Raw genomic sequence first — 23,261 nt, 5'->3', positions numbered from 1 at the left:
AGCAGTGATTGGCAATGGGATGTGCTCCCAGCAGAAGGGAAGCCGTTCCAGACGCCTTGGGCACTGCTGCGGGTCTCCCTTTCTGAGCAGGTGCATCTGTACACCCTGACTCTGCCCCTTAGAGGAAGGCAAAGCATTTGAAGGGGACTTCCATCCCCCAGCATAATGAAATGAAGAGTTCTAGGACAGGGTAAAAGGCGCAAACTAGAAACAAAAAGCTTCAGAGGAATTAGAAAAGGCATTTGCAAAATAGTTCTAAGATAATGGAGCATGGAAGAATGCTGTCATCATTTGGGACTCAGCGGCTTATGGCAGGTCTGGGCAGGTTGGGAACTACCAGGTGGGATGGGATAGGGGCAGACTTGATTGCAGCACTTTCCAGGTGCAGTCCTGGTAAACAGGGGTCTGTGTTAGGCCTGTACCCATTAATAACTCCCCATTCCCCCCTCTCTCCAGCCCCTAGTAACTGCTATTATACATTCTGACTCTAAGAATTGGCCTATTTTAGGTTTCTTATATCAGCAGAATCACACAATATTTTTCCTTTTGTGTCTAGCTTATTTCACGCAAGCAAATAAGGGTCTGAACTGGGAAACACTGTGTTGGGGGTGGGGGAAGTGATGCACAGAAGATCGGACATCAAAAGGCCTAAACTCAGAGAATGCTTGATACATACAAATTACTGTACTTATCAATGCAATATTTACCCAGTTTTTGAGACTTAAGTTTACTTCCATCTAATCCATCTTTCCATCTTTGCCAGACAAATCTGAAATCACCACTTGGCACATGACAGTTCTCGGTTCAAACTGTCTTCTCTAGCTTCCCATTATTTATGACCATTGCCTCCCAAGGTTGTATAAGAGTAGCTCCCAAGGCCATTCCCCTGAGAGGCAGGAAGACACTAGATAGACCTCGAAGGGGGCTGGGCGGGGGGGGGGGGGGGGGGGGGCCGCCGCCCCCACTCTGCAGCAAAAATTCTCTTGGAAAATATTTGGGGATAAGTACGATTTTTACATCAGAACAAACATGGGGATATTGTAGAATCCAATGTTTGCATGCAGTTTAAGGACAAAATCCTGGCCTTCAGTGAAATTTGGAGCTTTTCATCTAGGCCCAGTATACTCTAAGAGGAAGTTTACATCCTTGGGCATCAGGGCACCACCCCAGCAGAGTCTAGGAGGGGAAAGGGGCATGCATATTAAATTGCAAACTCCTTAATCTGGGCAGTCAGAACTATCTCCTGCCTGGCCTCTGGGAGCTGCCACTTTGCTCTTTACTCCTTAACTGCTTCCGTTTTTAGTAAAGGCATTCTGAACCTTTGGACAGGCATCCCAGGTCTGTCACTTCTTCTGGCAAGTTAACACCTCTGTGCATCAGTTTTCTCATCCGGATAACAGTAGGGTTTTGGGGACGATTACGTGAGTTAACAAGGTAATTTAGTGCCGTGCCTTGCTAGCACTGTTCTCTGTCCGCGTTAGACATGCTCTTTCTATTGCCTTTTACATGAAGACTGCCTCTCCTCCTCTTGCCTATAAACCATTCCAGTCTTAACCCATTCATCGTGGCCCAGCTCAAGGCCACCTGTCCCTTCTCACGCGCTGTCAGGGGAAGCTCCCCAATTGCTACTGGTAAGTTCAGAACCAGCTCTGCTGAAGGATAAGGTGAAAGCCTGAGCACCTGTTTCTGAGTTTATCAGTTTAGCTTCACGGAAACCGCCAGGGATGAGGAAGGCTAGCGGCATATCGTCCAGGCTCGAATCCTCGAAAACGGCAAAGTGCTTCCGAGGGAAAAGTGGGCTTTACATGTGCCTCCACGCCCCACATGCCCTCCCTTCGAGATCCAGCGCGTCTCCTCTTACTACACCCTCAGGCGCCTCCGTCTCTCCTCGGGGCGATAGCGCTGCTGGAGGTGCGACTTTGGGAGAGCCAGACCTGCTCTCCGTCTCGAAGTCTAGCAATTCAAAGTAATCACGGTTCGCCCCTTGGAGCGTGCCCGTCTTTCCCCGTGGCGCCAGGCTGCTAAGAAAGCAGAGCGAGACCCTCCTTAGCGACTTCGTTCCCCCGGGGCCCCCAGTAAGCGCGGCGTAAGGGACTTGCACCTGGGCGCCCCGGGCTCCGCGTCCCCGGGCGGGTCCCCGCTCTGGGCGGAGCTGGCCCGGCCCGGAGCTCGCCCCGCCCCGCCGTAAACTGACCGTGTGGCAGCCGGGCGGGGGCTTAGAGGGGGGAGAAGGGGAGGAGAGAGGAGGGAGGAAAGTGGAGCCTGGCGGGCCGGAGGGAGGAAGGGAAGGGGCGGAGGCGGAGGGCAGAGTGTGGCGGCGCGTCCCGGAGTCCAAGTCGCGGCCCCAGCGCGGAGCCCGCCCCTCCCCGGCCCAGAGCCGCCCGCCGGGGCCGTCCCGAGCCGCGATCCCCCGGCAGCCCCGGGACTCGGCTGCGAGCACTGCGGGAGGGATGGTGGTGGCGGGGCGCCGGCCAGCGCAGCCGCCAGCTCCTCCCGCCCGGCCAGGGGGGCTGTGAGCCGGGCATGCGGCTGCGGCCCCCGGCCCTCGCCCCCCGCGCTCCGGCCTCGGCCCCGGGCCCCCGCGGAGCCCGCCGTCCGCGCCGCCGCTGAGGCCGGGCGCCCCCACCATGCCGCGGGCCCCGGCGCCCCTGTACGCCTGCCTGCTCGGGCTCTGCGCGCTGGTGCCCAGCCTCCCAGGTAAGCCGCGTCGCCCGCCGCGCAGAGAAACTTTGTCCCGCTCGGAGCCTCCCGCCAGCGGCGTGGAGGACGGGGCGAGGGGCGCTGTCTGGGTGGGGGAGCGTCTTCCGGGCTCCCCCCGCCCCAGGGGGCGAGCGGCGGGGTGCCGCCCGGTGGGGGGCTCGCGAGGTGCGTGCGCCACCCCGCGCGCAGCCAGCAGCCGCCCCGGCGCGCTGTCGTCGGCCGCCGGTCAGTCCCGGGCCGAGGAGGAGTCTCCCCTTCCTGTGTAAACAGCCTTGCCCGGCTGCTGACCGGCCCGCGTGCGCCCGCGCCCTCTGCCCGGGGAGGGCCGCCGCCAGCCCTGCGTGGGGGCCGGGGCGCCGCGCTCCCGGGCACAAAGCGGCCCTTGTGGCCGGCCGGGGGCGGGCGGGCTGCGGGGAGGCGCCGAGGGATGCCGCCAGTGCCCTGGTCCCCAGAAGGCGAAGGGCAGCGAGGGGGGCGCGAGAGCCGGAGTCCTTGCTGGAGCCACGGCTACTCCGGAGGGCTTGTCTCTTCGAACTGCGGGTGCTCGGGGCCCCTAAGCGCATCCTAGAGTTTCACAGCACCCAGTTTAACGGCCTTCTTCTAAAGTTTAATCCCCTTGCTTCCTCCCGAAGCCACCGCCAAACCCTTGGGACACCGGCGTCCCAAGTCACAGCCCCACCTGGGACTTACCGACCTGAATCCTGCCTGGGTTTATCCCGAGATACACGAAACACTCGCCCCGGAACATTCCCCTAACTCTGGAGGATTCTGGGGCGGAGGGCAGGAGGTGTGCTATTGCTTTGGCGCGATACTGCCAGGGGCTGGAGGCTGTGTGAGGAGCCCTCACTTACCTGCTTAAGTTTTCCGAGTTGGGACGAGAGTGGATGTGGCAGTTAGGAGGCCCCAGAGGAAGGATGCTCCGTTTTTGCGCAGGGGCTGACAGACAGATAAGCCACCCCGAGCCCCTACCAAAAAATCAGGAAGCTCTAGCTTTTCTCCTTTCCCGGAGGAAATAATTGTGTCCTTTATTGCTTCATTCTCTAGCAGGCCCACGATACTGGATTGCTCTTGTGCCTGGCTGCCAAGGGAGAGGGCACTAGTCCCTACGGGGCCTCATTTACATGAAGACCTGGAGGTTTACCTCTGAGCAGGAGGAGGGTTCTGGGCAAACAAAAACTCCTTTAGGCCCTAATGCAAACTTAATACTGGAGCAAGATATCTTTTATGGGAAAATAATCACTGTAGAACTTGGAGTAGATCAGTGGTTTCCAAACACCCATCTGGCAACCAGTGCCCATCGCTGATGTTTTCATGGGTTCTCAGGGAAATACAGCTCAGAGAAGGATGGCAGCTTGTGGCACACACAGGAGTTTATCTTTGTCAGTGGTCCCCTGCCTCACAGGACTGCCCTTTAATTTGAAATGATGTCTTTTTTATTTTTGGTTGGTATAGTTGGTTTCATTTATTTTATTTTTTTAGTGATTTATAGTGATGACAGAGGGTAGTTTTTCTTTTTGGCAAAATAAAAAATCTAGCAATCCTGTATAAATTTCCCCTCTCTTTTTCTGTTTCTTCTGTTCTTTTTTTTTTTTTTTTAAGTTTATTTATTTGGAGAGAGAGAGGGAGAGAGAGAGAGCTCATGAGCACACAAGTGGGGGGAGGGCAGAGAGAGAGAATCCCAAGCAGGCTCTGCACTGTCAGTGCGAACCCGATGCAGGGCTCAGACCCACAAACTGTGAGTCATGACCTGAGTCAAAGTCAGACGCTTAACTGACTGAGCCACCTAGGCGCCCTTGTTTTGTTCGCAATGTTCTGTGAAATCCCAAAGTTTGGCAACTGCTAAAGGAGATGATTTCTAAGTTGCCTTACAGCTTGACCTTCTGCGATTCTAATAAAAACTCAAATGTTTCCATTTGTGAAGAATTCTTTTAATATATTGCTTTCCATTTGCATTGTGATTTCCGTTTTTCACAGTTCATATGCATCTTCACAGTGATGTCCATTTTCCGAATGGGCCCAAAAGGGCAAAGTGACTTGCCCACTCTTCCTTATCCACTGATGGATCTCAAAAGCTTTTTGGTCTAGTGCCCTTTGTCCTACATGATGCAGTTTAGGTAGGGAGAAAAGCATTGAGTCTTGGTGGTTTATTTCCAACTCCTTCTGAATTCCCTTTTCTTCTGCTGCTGCCTGCTAGAGCTCAGCCAGCCTGCTGTGGGCCAGCAGGGCCATGATGGAGCAAGCTCATCACTGGCCTCCAGACCGGTCACCTCCCTCTTAGCCCCGGAGCCTCTCAAGGTTAGAAGAGACTGACACATATTTGTGTGATTTCTCCTAGTGCCCCAGGGTTGCTGAGCCGGCTTCACACAGACTTTGAAACAGTTTTTCTTTTCCTTCCCTTTTCTTTTTTTCTTGAGGCCCCACAGGTACTTTTCCCAGAGCTTGTTTCTGTCTCGCTCCTAGGAACGTGACTGGAAAGAAAAACCTTCATTGCCCAGTGAAAGAAAGAGGTGACCCACAGGGCCATGCCTGCCTGGGTGTCCCTGGACCTGTGGCCAAGTTGCACGTCTGTTGCTTTCACTACACTTCCATCCCTGTGCTTAATCCAGCAGGAAGCAGACTTTTAATTTAAGAGGACTCATTTCGAACAAGTCTCTGGCAGGTTGACCAGCCCTCTTCTATTCAGAGTTATCTCCTGCTCTCCTTATCCCATGGCCAAGAGCCTCTGGACAGGACTTGAGGACATGGTCTTCCCACAAAACCAGAGAAGGGCTTCTCTGGGGTGAGGCCTTTGCTCCCTGAGAGGGAAGGGGAGGAGTGTGGTATTGATCCTGCTGCAGGACTGGAGTCATGTTTACTATCATAGTTTATTAAAAAAAAAAAAAAAAATCATATGTTCCTTTAGTGAATGCCCTGCCAGTTAGAATGCTCTGAATCCTAGGAGAGCCCTGTACTCTATTTAGTGGGCTCCTGCTGACAGTGCTCTCTCCTCCACCACATGTTTCATGGCCTGTGAGGGGGCTGCTGGAGTTCGGCCTTGGGTTTGTAGCTCTCTTCAGGTAACCAGGCCTGGGTCTAGCAATAACGGGGCAGTGAAATGCAAACAGTGGGCTTGGTCTGGAGACTGCTGTTTACCCTGAGTATTTACATTTTAGCTCCATCATCCTTGAGTCGGGGGGAGGGGGGCTTTTTATAAAGGGGATTGAGGCAGAAGAGGGCAGGGTCTAATTAGCTCTAATTAGTATTCTCCTCCTGCTTGTTCTCCGTGCTTATTTAGCTACTGAGGCAACGGAGAATTAAAATACCTAAATACTTGGCAAAAGGCTTTTTGTGCCTGCCTACCCTGGTAACTAGTTTCTCTTCTTGAGCCGGCTCATGGAAATACTCTGAAAAGTTTTCACGATATCAGTAATGTGGAACAATTACTGCCTAAATAATAGTGTCCTTTTCATGTGGCAGTGTGCAGCTGGGTTCGTGGAGGTGGGGGGGGGGGGTGGCGCGGACATCTCTTTTCACAGGTATTTTCTGTTGGCTGGGGGTGAAGCTTCAAAAAGCCCACTGCTATAGTTTGTTTGCTTTCTTTCCACTTGGAATGGGATTAATGGCCTTTATAAATGTAAAGGAACACGTTATTTATAGGCCCCATTTGTTTGTGAGGCTTCTTCTTGCTTCTGTTGAATGCAGGGTTTGATTCCTGGGCCACCTGGTGAAAAGTTTGCTCATAGACAGGCCTTGACACATCCCCTGTGGTGGATGCTGGAGGGGCAGGTAGTGTGGCCTACCCTCCTTACTGGATTCCCTCCCTCACTCACTGTCCTCCCCTAACACCACCAGAGCTTCTGAGATGCTTGCTTGTTTCGTATAGCTGGGGCCTGCTCCTGCTCTTGTCCCCTTTACCTATCCTCAGCTCTCACTCAGAGTGATTCTGTTAAAACTCAAGTCAGATCATGCACTCTGCTTAAAACCCTCCAGTGGCTTCCAGAAGTCCTGACGGTGGCCTGCCAGGCCTCTCTGGGAACTCTGACTTCCCCGACTTTATTTTTCTCACCACTCCCGCTGGCACACTTGGCTCTCCCTTTTCTTCCAGCACGCCACCCATGCTGCACAGCGGGCCCCTCTCTGGGCCTGGGGTACTGTCTCCCCAGATATCCATAGGGCATGCTGCCTCCACCTTGCAGCCCTTTCTTGGCAGTCTCCTGCTCAGCAAGTTGTCCCTGGCCACTCGCAACTAAACCTCCTGCCCCACATCCTTCCTGTCTCTTTTCTTTCCTTAATTTTTCTCCTCAGCCCTCATCGTCATCTCGTGTACTTACTGATCTTGTTCACTGTCAGTGCCCTCTCCCCCCAACCCCCAATGAGGATTCTCCCCCAACCGGAAGCACCATGAGGGCAGAGAGTTCTGTTGATTTTGTTTATCACTGTGGCCTCTGCCTAGGATATTGCCTGGGTCATATTTGTTGAATGGATGGATGAGCTTGAGTCTTGGCAAGATTTTTTGAGCTGGAATATATGATAGAGGCCGTGTATTGCACCCCCTGAATTGTTTGCATGAGAATGCTGAGGCCTGGAAAGAGTAAGTGGCTTGCCCAAGGTCATGTGGCCAGTAAGTGGCAGAACAAGTACTTGGATCTTTTGTGTCCAGGATAGCCTCTTCCCATAATTCCAGCCCAAATGTCCCCTCCTCTGTGAAGCCTACTCTGCCCCCTTCGGGTAGGTGGAATTGGCCTGTTCTTCCCTTGCTCCCACAGCACATTCTGTTACACTAGGGGCCGGGTGTCCCCCTCACATACTGCGTGGCAAATTACCCAGGCCTTATTTACCTTTAGGTTCCTAATACAGCCACAATGGATCCCCCCTCCCATCCCCACTCCACTACCCCATGGTTTCAGTGGTCTTTAAAAAACCCCTCAATTTTCTAAAAACGTAAATCAGTTTTAGATATACAGGAAAATTGAGAAGATAGTACAGAGAGTTCCTATATACCCCACACCCAGTTTGCCTATTATTAGCATCTTACCTTAGTACCGTATGTTTTTTACAATTAATCAGCCACATTGATACATTATTATTAACTACAGTTCACACTTTATTTTTGTAATAATTTTTTTTAAATTTTTTTTTTAACGTTTATTTATTTTGAGACAGAGAGAGACAGAGCATGAACGGGGGAGGGGCAGAGAGAGAGGGAGACACAGAACCGGAAGCAGGCTCCAGGCTCTGAGCCATCAGCCCAGAGCCCAACGCGGGGCTCGAACTCACGGAACGTGAGAACGTGACCTGAACTGAAGTCGGACGCTTAACCGACTGAGCCACCCAGGCGCCCCTGTAATAATTTTTTTTAACGTTTATTTATTATTGAGAGATAGAGAGACACAGAGCATGAGCAGGGGAGGGGCAGAGAGAGGGGGAGACACAGAATCTGAGGCAGGCTCCAGGGGCTGAGCTGTTGGCACAGAGCCCGATGCAGGGCTCGAACTCATAAACTGAGAGATCATGACCGGAGCCAAAGTCAGATGCTTAACCGACTGAGCCACCCAGGTGCCCCAGTTCATACTTTATTTTATTTAATTTTTTTTTTTTTTAATAAGCCCCAGGCCCACTTAAAAAAAAAAAAAGAAAAAATTTGAACTCACAACCCAGAGGTGTGAGTCACATACTCTACTCATGGAGCTAGCCAGGTACCGCTGAGGTTCATACTTTAGTCTGATTTCTTTAGTTTTTACCCAATGCCCCTTTTCTGTTCTAGGATCCCATTCAGAATGCCACATAAATTGAGTTGCCTTGTCTCAGTCTCCTTTGAACTGTGACAGTTTCTCAGTCTTTTCTTGTTTTTGATGACCTTGACAGTTTAAAAAAATGTTTTTTAATGTTCATTTTTGAGAGACAGAGACAGAGCATGAGTCGGGGAGGGGTAGAGAGAGAGGAAAAGACAGAATCTGAAGCAGGCTCCAGGCTCTGAGCTGTCAGCACAGAGCCCGATGCGGGGCTCAAACTCACATGTGGTGAGATCATGACTTGAGCTGAGGTCGGACACTTAGCCACTGAGCCACCCAGGCACTCTGATGACTTTGACAGTTTTGAGGAGATATTTTGTAGATTGTCTGATGTTTTTCCTCATGATTAGGCTGGAGTTATGGTTTTTGGAGAAGGCCATAGAGGTAATCAATTGCCTTTTTAAAAATTATTATTTGAATAGGTATTATAGTCACATGATTTTTTTTTTTTTATAGTATAACAATTGTACAGTGAGAAATCTGTTTTCCATTCTCAGTGCCCATCAGTCTAGCATATTGCCTTGACCCCTTCCCTCACATATTACCCCTGTTAGGTTTCTTATGTATCCAGGGTGTTTTCTACACGTATGTTACAGATATCCCTCCCCTGGGGCACTTGGTTGACTGAGTAGGTTAAGCCTCCGGCTCTTGATTTTGACTCAGGTCACGATCTTGTGGTTTGTGAGTTCAAGCCCTACATCAGGCTCTGCCCTGACAGTGCTGCTTGGGATTCTCTGTCTCGCTCTCTCGCTGCCCCTCCCTTGCTCTCTCACGCTCTCTCTCTCTCTCAAAATGGATACATAAACTTAAAAAAATTAAAAAGCAAATATTCCTCCCCTATGTTTGTTGAAAGCACTATACATACTGTTGTATATTTTATTTGCCTTTTATTTGCAACTTAATATATCGAGGTAAGGTTCGTATCAGTATATAGGGAGCATGCGCATTCTTTTTTAAAACTGCATACTATATGCAAATATATGAATTTGTTTTAAAAATACAAGTCATATCTGTCAAGCGGGGTGTTCTGCAGATGTGTGATGTTCAGAAAGGTAGTCTAAGAAGGGAACTGGCCTTCCTGAGACATATATTTACAGTTCATGGTAACATCTTTGGACCAACAACTAGTTGCTAGATTTTGTACCAGAAACATTTCATCTATTGTGTGAGAAGTATGGGGGGCGTGGTTCAGGATATGAGGAGAGGCACTCCATTGTTGCCACTTTTTAAAAAAGAAAACAACAATAATGAAATGTCTTTATTTTCTGTTGTCTTGACAACAGTGACTAAAATGTAATTTAGGATCATGAGAAACCCCGCTTCTTGCTTGAATCATGAAGATGACACACACATGAACCATTCTGAATGTTACGATCTGTTACCGTTAATGTGCTTTCTAGGGTGAGAACACACCCTATATACTCACGATGCTTTTCCCACTCTCCCGGCTGAATAGTGTCATGTCCCCTCTCTCCCTGCCAGTATAGGGTTATTCTAGCTTGGTACTCATTTCTGTTAACCCACTGAATGTTTTGGATCAGGAAATTCCACCTGCTGGATGTGTGCTGTAGCAGGTGTTGTCTGACCTTGGACATGTGGGGTGGACAGAGATGGGGAGAGACTGCATGGAGGGAGGCTGGCAGGAAGCCACTGCAGGAATCTAGACTCAGTGCAGAGGGCCTGGCTTGGGCATTGTGGGGCCAGAGAGGGCAGGCAGGAAGGGCTAGATTAAAAGCAACATTTCATGCATCTTGAAGGAATGATCGACCGGACGTGGTAGCTGCTTGGATATGATTGATGAAAGAGAGGGGTGAGTCAATGAGTTTCGGAAGGAGAGCATATTTTTAGATTATGGTTTGCACTAAACCCCGGCTTCAGGGGTGTTAAGGGCTGCAGGCAGTTGCAGTTGGACTGGAAATAGTCACAGTGCAAACCAAGAAAAGATGTGGCCATCGTCTGGGCCACTAGTGCCTATTTCCATGACCTAGACACGACACTCTGACATTTGGGAACTCTAGCTGTTTAGCTTTTTATTCATTGCTTCCGTCCTTTCAAAATGCTGTTGGTGCTGAGTGACTCATCCAGCCAAATCCAAACTCTGAAATATTAATAGGTGGAGAGAGGAGAAATGCCAAAGGAAGAGCTCTGGTGCTGTGATGGGTGTCAGCGCACAACCTATGCTTTTGGTTCCTGGAGTGCCTGTCTGGTCCCTGTTACCTGGTACACTGAGCTCCCGGGGAGCAAGGCTCATTCATCTCTGTATTTCTAGAATCCCCTAGTGCAGAGCTTGGCATTTAGTACATGCTTCGTGCAGGCTTTCTTGAATTTGAATTTGGCCCAGGAGCCTAATTTTAGAGGAATCATTTCGAGGGCAGCACAACTACTTTACTGTTGCTTCTCAATATGTAATAATGGAATCAATTAGGAAATCAGGACAACACGTATTTTACAGTTGTTCAGTATGTTTTCATAGCAGATGTCTGTCCCATCCTTTGAGCCTCTTCAGTATTACCTCCAAGCTCTTGTAGGCTGACAAAACAGAAGGCCAGAGCCCAGTCTGTCTGGGTCCGCACTGAGGAGCCTTATTGCCTTGAGCTCAAGACCCTCCACCCAAGTTCCTAAAGCTCAGTGATGAATGGGGCCCTGGTATTTAGAAAGTGGTCTTTGTGAATTTCTGTGCATCTAAGCAGAGACACGAATAAGACAGCTGACCTCAAATTCTTTTCTGATTGAGAGCCTGTTATAGATCTCCTCAAGGAGATCCCAGAGCTCACTGGTCACACTGCCCTGAGCCTGGGCTGGGTCAGGGATTGCCAGGTAGGTCCCCGATTTGGGCACTTGCTAACCAGCACCCCTTCTGACCTCTTTCTGGCAGACGAGGCTCCTTGTTTCAAGTCACTGACTCCTGTTTTCTCATGTTTTCATCTCTAAAATGAGCTGACTTGGCCAGCTCATTTTAAAACAGTTCTAGCTCTGAGGGTCTTCAACTCCCATGATTTTATGGAAATGATTTTGGGTGTCAAAGGAGATGGTGTGCCACAAGGACCTGAATTTTTTTGTTAATTTTTTAACATTTATTTCTTTTTGAGAGAGAGGGAGGGGCAGAGATAGGGACACAGAGGATCCCAAGCAGGCCTCGTGCTCTGACAGAGCCATATGAACCATGAACCCATGAACCATGAGATCATGACCTGAGCCGAAATCAAGAGTCACCTCTTAACCGGCTGAGCCATCCCAGGTGCCTCTAGGGCCTGAATTTGTACTTGATAAGGAGAGCAGGGGGAAAGTCACTTTCATTCTGGATTTGATCCCTCCACCCCCATTTGAGTTTCTGACACGTAAGGAGATTTGACCACAAAGTGGAACTGGCATTTTGAAACTCTTCCTGCCTACATATTTTTTTAAGCCTATTTAAAAGTCATCAAGTGAGTGGATTCACTTTAAAATGAGAAAGGAACTTGTCAGTGCAAGCAGGAGGCAGGCAGGCCCAAATTCCCAGTGGGCTGGATTCAAAGACCTTCTTGGTTAGTGTTTGGACCTGGGAAGGGCTCTTCTGCTGAAATGAGGTTATGCATGCTATCCCAGCTTGTTTCTCCAGCGAAATGTGTTCTGAGTCCAGGGCTTGCACCCAGGAGGTCCTGTTGCAGTCCTGGCAGTGAGATTGGAGTCCCCCAGGTCTGTGGGTGTGGCAGGGGCTCAGCAAGACTGCTGGTGGTGCCCAGGAGCCCAGAGCGCAGCATCGAGCTGGGGGAAAGCATCTGACTTTACTCTCTCTGGGCCTCCAAAGCCCTTCCTCCTTTCTTCCCAGCATCTCTGGTCCTGCTAGGGTCTCCTCCCTTCCACCCCGGTGGCCATTCTAATCCCAGATGGTATTTGTTCCCTTTAGTGTCCCTCGTGGTGACTAAGTGCAGCTCCCTGTGTCGATTTCTGTTGTTTTACTGCTAGTGGCAAAGGAGAAGCAGGGAGTTAAAACTAGCAAATTGGGGAAATGCTAGGGTTTCAAGAGGTCTTTCAATAGTTGTTTTTATGGTATTTCATGGAGTTCCCTATATTTTCCCCCTCCACTCTCCCTTTTAATCTTTTCCGGCTGTTTTTCCCCTTACAGTTTGGACCCTTCTTTCTAGGGCTGGTGGCCCTGGGTTTCTCTTTTTTCCATCAGTTCAGTGGACATTCTCTCTTCTTGAAATTCAGGGCAATGACCAGAAGAGACTAGTGGGTCCTTAGTGCTATGAGAGCTGAACAGAGAGCCATGTTCATTCAGAGAAATACCAACATCCTCTCCTCTTGGTCAAAAGAACTGTGTCCTTGATGTTTCTGAGAAGAAGGAAAAGAAAAGAATGATAAGTTTCAAGGTTCGCAAGATTGAAGAAGGGTGGGTGCAGGTGTGGGTTAGGGAGTTGAGGGGGCAGCGAATTTAACTTCACCACTGCAGTTTAGCACCCCCCTCGGGAGACCCCTCCGCAGATTAATGGGAGAGAAGGGACTGGTCTTGGTTTGAAATAAGTAAGCTTTGGGGCGCCTGGGTGGCGCAGTCGGTTAAGCGTCCGACTTCAGCCAGGTCACGATCTCGCGGTCCGTGAGTTTGAGCCCCGCGTCAGGCTCTGGGCTGATGGCTTGGAGCCTGGAGCCTGTTTCCGATTCTGTGTCTCCCTCTCTCTCTGCCCCTCCCCCATTCATGCTCTGTCTCTCTCTGTCCCAAAAATAAATAAAAAACGTTGAAAAAAAAAAATTTAAAGTAAGCTTTATGATGATAAAGAAATTTCCTTCTAATCTTAGTTTCTGATTTTTTTTTTTTTTTAAATCAGGATGGGTTTTGAATTTGGTCAAATGCCTTTTTATTACCCAGTGAGGTGATGATATGGTTTTTCTTATTTGACCTACTAGTAGGTATACTGAATTAATGGATTTTATCTTAACCCATTAATTAATTTCAGAGAGTAAGAGTGAGTGGGGGAAGGGCAGAGCAAGAGAGGGAGAGAGAGAATCCTAAGCAGGCTCCCCACTGCCAGCGCAGAGCTGGATGTAAGGCTCCAACTCGTGAATCATGAAATTATGATCTGAGCTGAAACCAAGAGTCAGATGCTTCACTGACTGAGCCACCCAGGTGCCCCTCTTTTTTCTTTTTAATAAGGATTTTATTTTTAAGTCCTCTCTCTGGTCAATGTGAGGCTCGAACTTACAGCCCTGAGATCAAGAGTTAGAAGCGCTTCCCACCGAGCCAGCCAGGCGCCCCTCTTTTTTCTTTCCTTTTATCGTACAATTTCTTTTTGTCATTTTGGGTGGACTGAGTGTAGTGAGGCCTTCTGTGAGGGAGGCCCTCCTGTGTGATGGGGCTGGAAGTCCACGGGGATCCAGCAGAAGTAATGGGAGTTGCTCACACTAGTGGGCACGCTCGGTGAGTGCTTCAAAAACTGTCACATCGTTTAGGGCACGTTTAGGGCATGGCCAATGAGCCTTAACCTGCGATTAGCACTGGGGCCTGTACCCTTCAGCCTTACCCAGGCTCCCTGTTAAAAAAGGAAGTGACCCCTCCCCCCACCCCATACAAAAGCCTCATCAATCAGGTTTATGGCCTGGAACTAATTGGTGCATCTTTATCTTTCTTTGAAGGTCTTAACATATGCACTAGTGGAAGTGCCACCTCCTGTGAAGAATGTCTGTTAATCCACCCGAAATGTGCCTGGTGCTTCAAAGAGGTATGTGGCGGGGGTGGGGGTGGGGAAGAAGGGGCAGGCTACCCCACGGCTCGCAAGTTGACTGCGCAGAAAATTCTGCAGACTGTGTCTTCCTCTTTTTTTCTAGGGCATTTATAACATGGGTCTTCAGATCGTGTTGAGTGTTTTCACCTAAAATAGGAAATAGTGTTTCCTATTTTAGGAAAACAGGGCCTTCCTTCCCCTTGTGGGGAAGCCAGTTATGACCCTCGTATGGTTTTCTGCTCTTTGGTAAGAGATGTGAACATGTGAAGTGAGTTGTTGTGTGACAGTTCAGAACCTACAGTGGTGGGTGGCATGTTGGTGGAGGCCAGCCATCTTCATGGGGCTCGTCTGAGGATGAGTATTATGAGTCAGCCTTTATGGAATAGTTAAAAATAATGGTTGCTGTTTCTTCCCACCCTGTAAGAAGGGTTATAAGTTCAGAAAGATGTTAGGCATACTGCTTTCATAAAGCGACGCAAATACCAGAGCTTGGTACGCTCATCAGCAAATGATCAATTTCTAAAATTCCTCTCTTGAAGGACATTTCTGGATCACTTGTCAAAACTATTGTCAGAAGCACAGGGCACAGACCTTCTTTGCACAAGCACCCTGTTAAGGTTATTTTTTGAAGCTAAGACTTGCTATCTCGCACTGGCTAAGTGTCTGCAATTCAGTGCGTGGGGCCTGTCAGGAGGACAAGAGAGGGCTCCTGGGAGGCCACGCTTCTTCACCACGATGCAGCCTCGGAGCCTAGGGATTGGTTTCCTCTTCGATGGCTACAGATGGTCGTGCGGGGAGCCCCGCTAGATACTGCACACCTTTTACATGGCATCTCCAACCCTCACAACAGCTCCGTCAGGTAGGTGGGAATAACAGCCATTTTACTGATGAAAATTGAAGGCTCAGAGAGGTGAAGTGACTTTTTCAAGACTACGCATTGTGCCAGAGCTGAGTTTCAGTCTGCCTTCTTGGACTTCTGAGTCCAAGCTCTTTCCTCGAGGCCACTTGGCCTCTCAAGTGTGACCTCTCTAGAATTTTTTTTTAGTAGAGAGTAAGATTACTAAATAAATTACTCCAATCCCAATAAATTTATCCCAAGAAATCTTCTCAATGTATGAATCTTCATTGTGTTTGTGCTTAATTGTAGTGTGTTTATTATGAAATTTCTTTAAAACCTTTCACTGGTACTCTATGACTTGCATGACAAATCCAAGTTCCTTGGCCCCCACCTGCCTCCCCACCATCATCACTTGCCTGCCCCCAGCACTTTGGTCAGAGGGAACTACCCAAAGATCCCTAGAGAGCCCTGCCTGATGAATACCCTCATGGTTTTTCCTGTGCGTGCTCCTGTGCTTCCCCCCTTTTCCTGACCAACATTTGTCTTCCCCCGTTTTCAAGAATCAGTCCAAGACTCATCTCTTCTATGAAGACTTTCATGGTTTTCCCAGACACATCTGTCCACCTATCCATCCCTCAGTCCATCCACGCCATTTGGCAAGGAAATGTTATCTTTCTCTTCCCGAATGTTGGGGCAGGGGTTTTATCTGTTTTCTGCATTGCTGGATCCCTAGTACACAGAGCGTTAACCTGGCACACAGTAGTTGCTCAATAAATACTGGCTGAAGGCTTTCACTGGATTGCTATTGATTATCTGCACATGCAGGCCATGACCACCTCTTTGTCTCCCCATATTCTGTACTTCATTGGTAGCACTTATAACCTTTTATTGTTATTAATTTGTTTTCAGGCCGGTTACTGACTAAATCATCTTCTTGAAAATCTAAACTATGTCTTACTCATCTTGGCCTCTCCAGATTCAGCCAAGAATCTGGCAGAAATTCATATTGGATAAAAGAGGTGGGCTTAAACAACATGTCGTTAGAAAACCAAAATTTAAATCTCAGTTTTGCCATATTTCCTCCCAGTTTCTTGATATGTAAAACAGAGGTGACAGCTCCCACCCTCCAGCATAACTGGGAGTGTAGAATGAGATCAGGCCGCGAGAGGGTTTGTGAATGGGACTGCTAATTAACAGAATCAGTATTATCCAGCAAACTGCTTCTGTTGTCAGTGACATTTTCTAGTAAATGTAGGCAGTGGGATCTGGAAGCCAGGGTCAGTGGTCTGCTTTGGTTTTCTTCCTTTTCTTGTGCTAGTACCTCCACGAGTCTGATGTCCTAATATTGATAGTGAATGACATTATCTCAAGGAACATGTCATTGTCCCAGGCCACACTTGGGTTCCCTCTCTAGCCCATCTGGTTCCCTGTGCTTTGGCGGAGCCTCAGTCTTGGCTGAAGAACTCCTCATTTTCTTGGGGCGAACTGCCCCTGGGGCCTGAGTGTATTTCAGGGAGCTGAGTTTGGAGAGTTCAGGAATAGTTTTTGATCAGTCTCTGCCCTTTAGCAAGACAGAGTAAGTGTGGCCGAGTGCCTTCTTAACCATATATCCTGGGACGTCATCAGAGAGGTAATGCATGGCCAAGAGTGTATGATGTGTATGTACATTGAGGGCTGGTGCCTAATGGACAGCCAGGGAGGGCCAGGTCCCTAATCAGTGTGTTTGTGTGGATTCCGATCCACCCACCTGCCTTGTCGTTGCACACCAGCACGGATTAATCTCAGAACATATTCCATCAAGACTCCCCTGCTCTTGAACTCACCGTGCTTTCTTATTTTACTTGAGGTGGGGTGAGGACCCTCACTCTGCATTTAACATTCCTTGTGACCTAATTCCACTTCTTTTATCCAGTCTGCCCTCCCATTACTCTATTCTCCCACAGGTATCGAGTTTGAGTCTGCCCTTGTTCAGCTCCTGCTCAGCACCTCACTCTGGTTCTCTACAGAGTTCTGCTGCGTTGCCCCCCTCTCTCTCTCTCTCTCTCTCTCTCTCTCTCCCTCCCTCCCTCCCTCTCCTTTCTTAAGATTTTATTTTTAAGTAATCGCTATGCCCAACGTGGGGCTCGAACTCACAACCCCAAGATCAAGAGTCACATGCTTTACTGACTGAGACAGCCAGGTGCCCCCTGAATGGCCTTGTCAACCTGGCTCTTTTGCTCTCTTGTCTTTGCTTGCTTGCTTGCTTGCTTTCTTTCTTTCTTAATTTTTAAAGTTTATTTATTTATTTTGAGAGAGAGAGGGAGAGAGAGAATCCCAAGCAGGTGCTGTCAGCACAGAGCCTGACACAGGGCTCGAACTCACGAACTGTGAGAGCATGACCTGAACTGAAATCAAGAGTGGGATGCTCAACCAACTGATGCCAACCAGACATCCCTCTTGTCTTTGTTTCCTGATGTAGTTTACTGGTGGCTTCAGACTCACCCTCTGGCTTCAAGACCAGAATTGCCAGGATTTTTTGTACTCTTAGACCAGGAGTGTAGGAGGCTGCCTGTCCTCACCTGTTCCCATTGCACACCTCAGCCCCTGCCCCTCATACTTTGTGATACCCCCATGGCCCCTGCTTCTCAACCAGCACGAATACTTATGGGGCTCTTTGTACAGCACAGGATGAAACACACAACAAACCCCAGCAGCTTATTATCCATTTTGTCTGTCATTTTTTTTTTTAGTGGAAAATTTCCCCTGATCTAAGATTATAAGTTTCACAACCCAGTTAGCTGTGAAGAGGAATTTGCAGGGCATGGTGTGTGTGTGTGTGTGTGTGTGTGTGTGTGTGTGTGTGCGCGCGCGCGCGCGCGCGCTTTCGGAGGCCCTGGGCAGCCTGCATTGTTTCTACACACACTTTCTTGCCTATGACCCAGTCACATCACTTTGCCTACGTGCAGTGAGAACTGGGAGACCAGACCTAGCTGAGTGCCCAGGGAGACCCTGTGCATGAGCAGAACGTGCTCGAAGCAGGGAAGCCAGTGTGGCTTGTAGGAGGATGGTGGTTTGGGAGAAGTGGACAGGGCTGAAGCACCCAGGCTCCCTATGAGGATAGAGGGAGCAGAGTTTGTGCGAGTGGAGACAAAGATAGGCTAGGGGATTGCATACAGGACTGGGGAAGTGGGGAGTCTGTTGGGCATGACAGTGAGGCACCTTGTGTCCACGGCAGCGCAGGCTGCTGAGAAGCCAGAAGGAGAAGAACCAGGGAGGCTGGCCTGTGGTGTTTTGATAGGAGGAAACGGGGATGGACGTGGAAGAAGACTGGGGAAGCCTGGGCCAGGGTGAGGGGTCTTTGCCGGGGAGGTAGACATGGAGAGGCAGAAATGAAGGGTCAATAGGGCCGGGTGCAGGAAAATGAGGAAGGGGACTTTTTAGAAGCTGGGAAAGAAGACAGGCCAAGCGGACCTTCTGGGGAAATTATGGTGGCTGGGGCATAAATGACACATTGCCTGTATTTTCCTTTGAGCTAGGAGGAAATGAAGAAAAAAAAAATGAGCATTCACTCCAGCTCACAATAAAATATAGATTCTTTGAGAGCATCTCTTTGTGGTCATGAAAGGAATAATCTTGACCTATTGTGGATGCTTCATAAATATTTGTTCAGTGAATTAAATGAGCCGCCTGAAAGCTGCCGGAGGGATTTCTCCATCCCCGGGGCAGAGGGTACATGTGGGAGGGTGTTGCTTATGCACAGATTTTGGTTTGGATCGCTTACCCTCTCCCCTCACTGCCCCCACATCCACTCGGGCTCTGAGGGGCTAGCCTGGCCCTGCCATATCCCAGGAAAGAGGCCAGCCTCAGATGGTGGTCAGCTCCCCACCTGTGCCCACTTCTCTGCCAGGCTCTCTGCCCATTCACAAGTTTGTTTCTTCCCTTTTCATCCCAGAAATTGGGACTGTCTATCTCTTTCCTGCCTGGTTTCCTCTTCTCCCAGGGCCTGCAAGTTTCTCAGCTCACCTACCCCTGCTGTTTCAGAGACAAACAAAAATCCACCCTTTCCCCCAAACCACCACCCACATCTTAGAGTTTCAACCTTCAGCCAGAGTAGGCAGGATGGGGTGCAGATAATGTAATGACTGCTATGACACAATCACTAGAACCTGAATGAACCTGTTCACACTGGCGGCGATGCAGGCACAGGCCTTCACTGCAGGGAGAGAGATTTTGGTTAGCCAATCGTACAGGGAGTTAGGTGTTACAATGTTACAAACAGTGGAGCTCACTGTATCTTCTACATGGTAGGTGATGGAGGCAGTGAAAGGGAGCAAGTTAAAACAACTTGCAAAGGCCAGTGTGGTAGCAAATTAAAAGGGATCTAAATTTGGAACACTTCCGTTTTCTTTTTTATATCACCGCATAGTGACTAAAAGCCATAAAAGATGTTTCAAGTTCCTGTTCCCATTCTGTTGCTTCTTTTGGAAGTTTGCCTGTAATGCAGTTTCCTTTTATGAGTCCTTGGAGGGTTGATGGATGCGTTTCTGGAGACCATGGACAGATGCTTCCTCCATGAAGTGAAACTTTTAGCATCGAGCATCGGGAGCACCTGCAACAGTCGAGCTGTGTCCAATTAGAAGCCCTTCCTGAAACTAGTTTCCATTTTTCCAAGTTGAGATGAAGTCCCCACTCTCCTTCCGTACCTGTTTTTCTGCATAAGAGAGAATATTTATCCTCCAAGTTTGATAGATGGCAGGAAGATCTCTGCCTTGGGGGCAGCAAGGAAGTACTAAATTCAGAGGGATGGAATCCGGGGACCCAGAGTTAGTTTCTTGCTGCAGAATTCAACCATGGCCTTGTTTGACATGGAAGGTAGGTGATGCAAAGAGCACTGCGGTCCAGGCAGCTGAGGCCGGATGAATTTGAATTTCTTGGGTGAAGTTTGGCATGAACTTTGGCATGTGGGCCTCTGATTCCTCACCCGTAGAGAGGAGGGGCTGACACCAGGTGGTGCATCTGAAGTCCATTCCCCTCGGAACTCGCTGTATTCTGACACCTGGAGAGGTTCCAAATATCTGGCCTCTGGGATCTGAAGACTCTTAACACATCAGATAGCGGGATGTCATTCATGTGAGGAAGACTTTTCTCAATCATGAGTCTTTCTTTCCTCCAGGGATTTATAGTTTGGGGCATCTGCATTCACAGAATTGAAGCCTAAAATGGAGATATTGAGACATTTCCTTTTATTTATAATGCTTGCATATTTGGAAGGTTATAACCACTACAGTGTATGCCCCTGATCTCTGTGGTTTTAGGTCCCTGTGTTTATTTTGTTTTTTAAATTAATTAATTAACTAATTTGATTATTTATTTTGAGAGAGTGCACATGAGCAAGGGAGGGGCAGAGAGAGAGGGAGAGAGAGAATCCCAAGCAGGCTCTGCTCTGCCATTGTGGATACCAATGCAAGGGGCTCGATCCCATGAACCATGAGATCATGACCTGAGCAGAAATCAAGAGTTGGATGCTTAACTGACTGAGCCACCCAGGCGCCCCTAGGTCCTTGTCTTTAAATATGCATCTGTTTTCATTCAAAATTAAACTATCTAGAAAGGAGTTCAGGAATAGAGGAGACTCACCTGGGCTTGTGGGGTCAGCACTCCTGTTGGGCCTGCAGCACTCTGTCCTTTGCTTGACCAGCAAGAACCTATGGCTGGAAATTAGTCTTGGCTATTTTTGGAAGACTGTGCCAGATGGACCTTCAACTACTGTGGGAATCCCACCACTGAGGGAGCTGCCTTACTCTTAAAAGGTGCTTCAGACCTGCTAAGCTTAGAGGTGCCTCAGGTGGTGTCCTTGAGGCCTTAGAGCCCTGGGACAATGACAAGGCTCAAATAATAGGTAAAGATGTCTCAAAGGCTGTTGAACACATCAGTGAAACCATTGGGCCTGCCCCAAATAACAAGACACTGAACTTTGTGAAATAGGAGAAGGTTGACAAACTGATGATAGAGGTGGAGGTCACTGAGACTAAGTCTAAATTTGGTGTAGGTGCCGTTGTAGGGTGTCCCTGGCTGTGTGCTGAGAAGGGGGCTCTCTGTAGTGTCCCATTTCTGACTTGGTTGGCACTACTGAAGTCACCTTGAGAGTTTTGTTTTGTTTTGTTTTTATAGTAAGCTCTATAGCAAGCCTCAATGTGGAGCTTGAACTCACGATCCCTAGATCAAGAGTCACATGCTCCACCAGCTGAGCCAGCCAGCTGCCCCATGAGTTGCGGTTTTAATATGGTCATTGGTAGTTCTCATACTGGCAACCAGGTGACAATACAAAGGTCAGTGGCCCTCCCTTGGCTGCGCAGCAAACTTCCGGGAAGCCACGTGCATTGTAGTGAAGGTTTACCACAACCTCGAAGAATATTATTAAGGAGACATAAGCTGCTACCAGTGAGGGGAATGAAGAGAGCGTTGCTCCTAACATCCTAGAGATTAAAGAGGCCTCAGAGCCGCTAGAGTACCGTTGTTAAAGCCAGACACACAGAGAAGGCTGTACTTGGCACGGGTGTGGCCGTCAGGTCTAGGAAGGATGACCTGGACTCTAAGTCGGCTGATGATCCTAGCAGGTGCATCTTCCCTGGCCAGCAGGTGGCCCTGTACAAGTTCTCCATCAAGGACCAGTAGTGTCTGTCAAAAATCTTCTGAGCAGGATGACTAGGAAGCTTGGGTGAAGTTCACTGCTAATGCTGGTGTCTGGGCTGTAGGGCATGATCTCGATGGCCAAGCTGAAATGAATCGCCAAGGCTATGGACTAGGAATCATGCAACCACCTCCTGCAGGAAGCACGTTGGCTCTGTAACCTAGTCTGTTTTAGACTGCAAGCTGCTCCAGACCAATGGGAGGGATGTCAGGGCTCCCTGTCACTCTGGGGACACCAAAGATGCTTTCATTGCCAACCTGATGGCAGAGTTTTGCCCTGGACAGCTCAAGACGGTGTACCTTGACAATCAGAACTGGGCCAAGCACGACCAGCTCGTCAGAATTGGAGGAGCTGGCAGCAAGGCCTAGTATGTCAGCAAGAAGTTCAGAAATTCTCGCCAAGTAGGCTCTGAGCAGGCGAGCCCCTGAGCCCTTCCAGCTCTGGACAGCCAATTAGACCTCCGCTGCAGACAGCTCAGGACTGCAGACCTCTCCCTTCCCCCATCCCTGTGCTTTTGTACTGCTTCATTAGAATGTCTACATCAGAGCCAAACTTGGCCATGTGGAACCCAGTTTGGAAAGCCTAGCTTTGAAATCCTGTATAATTTCAAGGATAATTAGTTTTAGCTGGAATAATTATTTTTCTCACCTGTTCCACAAGTGTCTGGAGCCACTTACAGTACCAGCCCTGAGGTTGACAGGCAAGATCCCAGGGGTTCAATATACAAAAAAAAAAAAAATGAAACAAAAAACACCAACAAAATCACAGAGGCCCAGAACAACACATCTGGTTTTACTTATATAAAAACACTGCAAATTGTTCTTGACTTCTTGGTCTTGAACCTTGTGAAGGCTCTAATAGGCATTGGCTAGTCCTGGGGCATCCTGGACCATGATGAACGGCGAGTCCTCTGAGTGTCTGTGCTTCTCCCAGCAGTCTGGCTCCTAACACAGCAGTCAGGACACTTGAATCATCTGAGGCTTTCTGACAAAACGTTACAGAGGGGAGGGGAAGAGATCAGCATTGTAACTCCTCTAGCTATTACAAGCATTATCTAATGGAGTACTGGCATTCAGCCAGCTGGTGGAGGTGATCTTATTTTCTACATCCATCAGTGAAAGGATGTTCAGAGAGAATCTTGGGTTTACTTTGCTGTTGAAAATCCCCTTACTGCAAAATGATGAATACTTATAAGTACCATATTTTATAACAGAGTATATTATTTCATTTTAAAGTGAGTGGCCTAAACTCCTGATGCCCAGATAAGGTTGGGTCAGTCTGATACACAACCTTCTCCTAAATCCAGCTTAAGAAAAGAAAGTGTCGGGGTGCCTGGGTGGCTCAGTCAGTTAAGCGTCTGTCTTCAGCTCAGGTCATGATCTCATGGTTCATGAGCTCGAGCCCTGCATCGGACTCTGTGTTGACAGCTCAGAGCCTGGAGCCTGCTTTGGATTCTGTGTCCCCTTCTCTTTCTATCCCTTGCCTGCTCACACTCTCTCTCTCTCTCAAAAATAAACAAACATTAAAAAATTTTTTAACAAAAAGAAAAGAAGTACCTTTCTTGTTTATTATTCAAATAACAG

General features: G+C 48.8%; 1 protein-coding gene across 1 annotated transcript in view; it reads left to right on the top strand.

The window, feature by feature from the left end:
• The first annotated feature begins 2,231 nt into the window (after nucleotides 1-2,231).
• ITGB5 (integrin subunit beta 5) overlaps nucleotides 2,232-23,261 on the top strand; it is a 121,438-nt gene continuing 100,408 nt past the window's right edge. The window contains exons 1-2 of the mRNA XM_049629447.1: nucleotides 2,232-2,697; nucleotides 14,082-14,167. Coding sequence (XP_049485404.1) covers nucleotides 2,628-2,697; nucleotides 14,082-14,167 — 156 coding nt within the window. The 5' untranslated portion in view covers nucleotides 2,232-2,627. The remainder of the gene's footprint in view (nucleotides 2,698-14,081; nucleotides 14,168-23,261) is intronic.

Source organism: Panthera uncia, chromosome C2, assembly GCF_023721935.1.
Source record: "Panthera uncia isolate 11264 chromosome C2, Puncia_PCG_1.0, whole genome shotgun sequence".
Taxonomy (NCBI): domain Eukaryota; kingdom Metazoa; phylum Chordata; class Mammalia; order Carnivora; family Felidae; genus Panthera; species Panthera uncia.
This window is presented reverse-complemented; position numbering and strand designations above follow the sequence as displayed.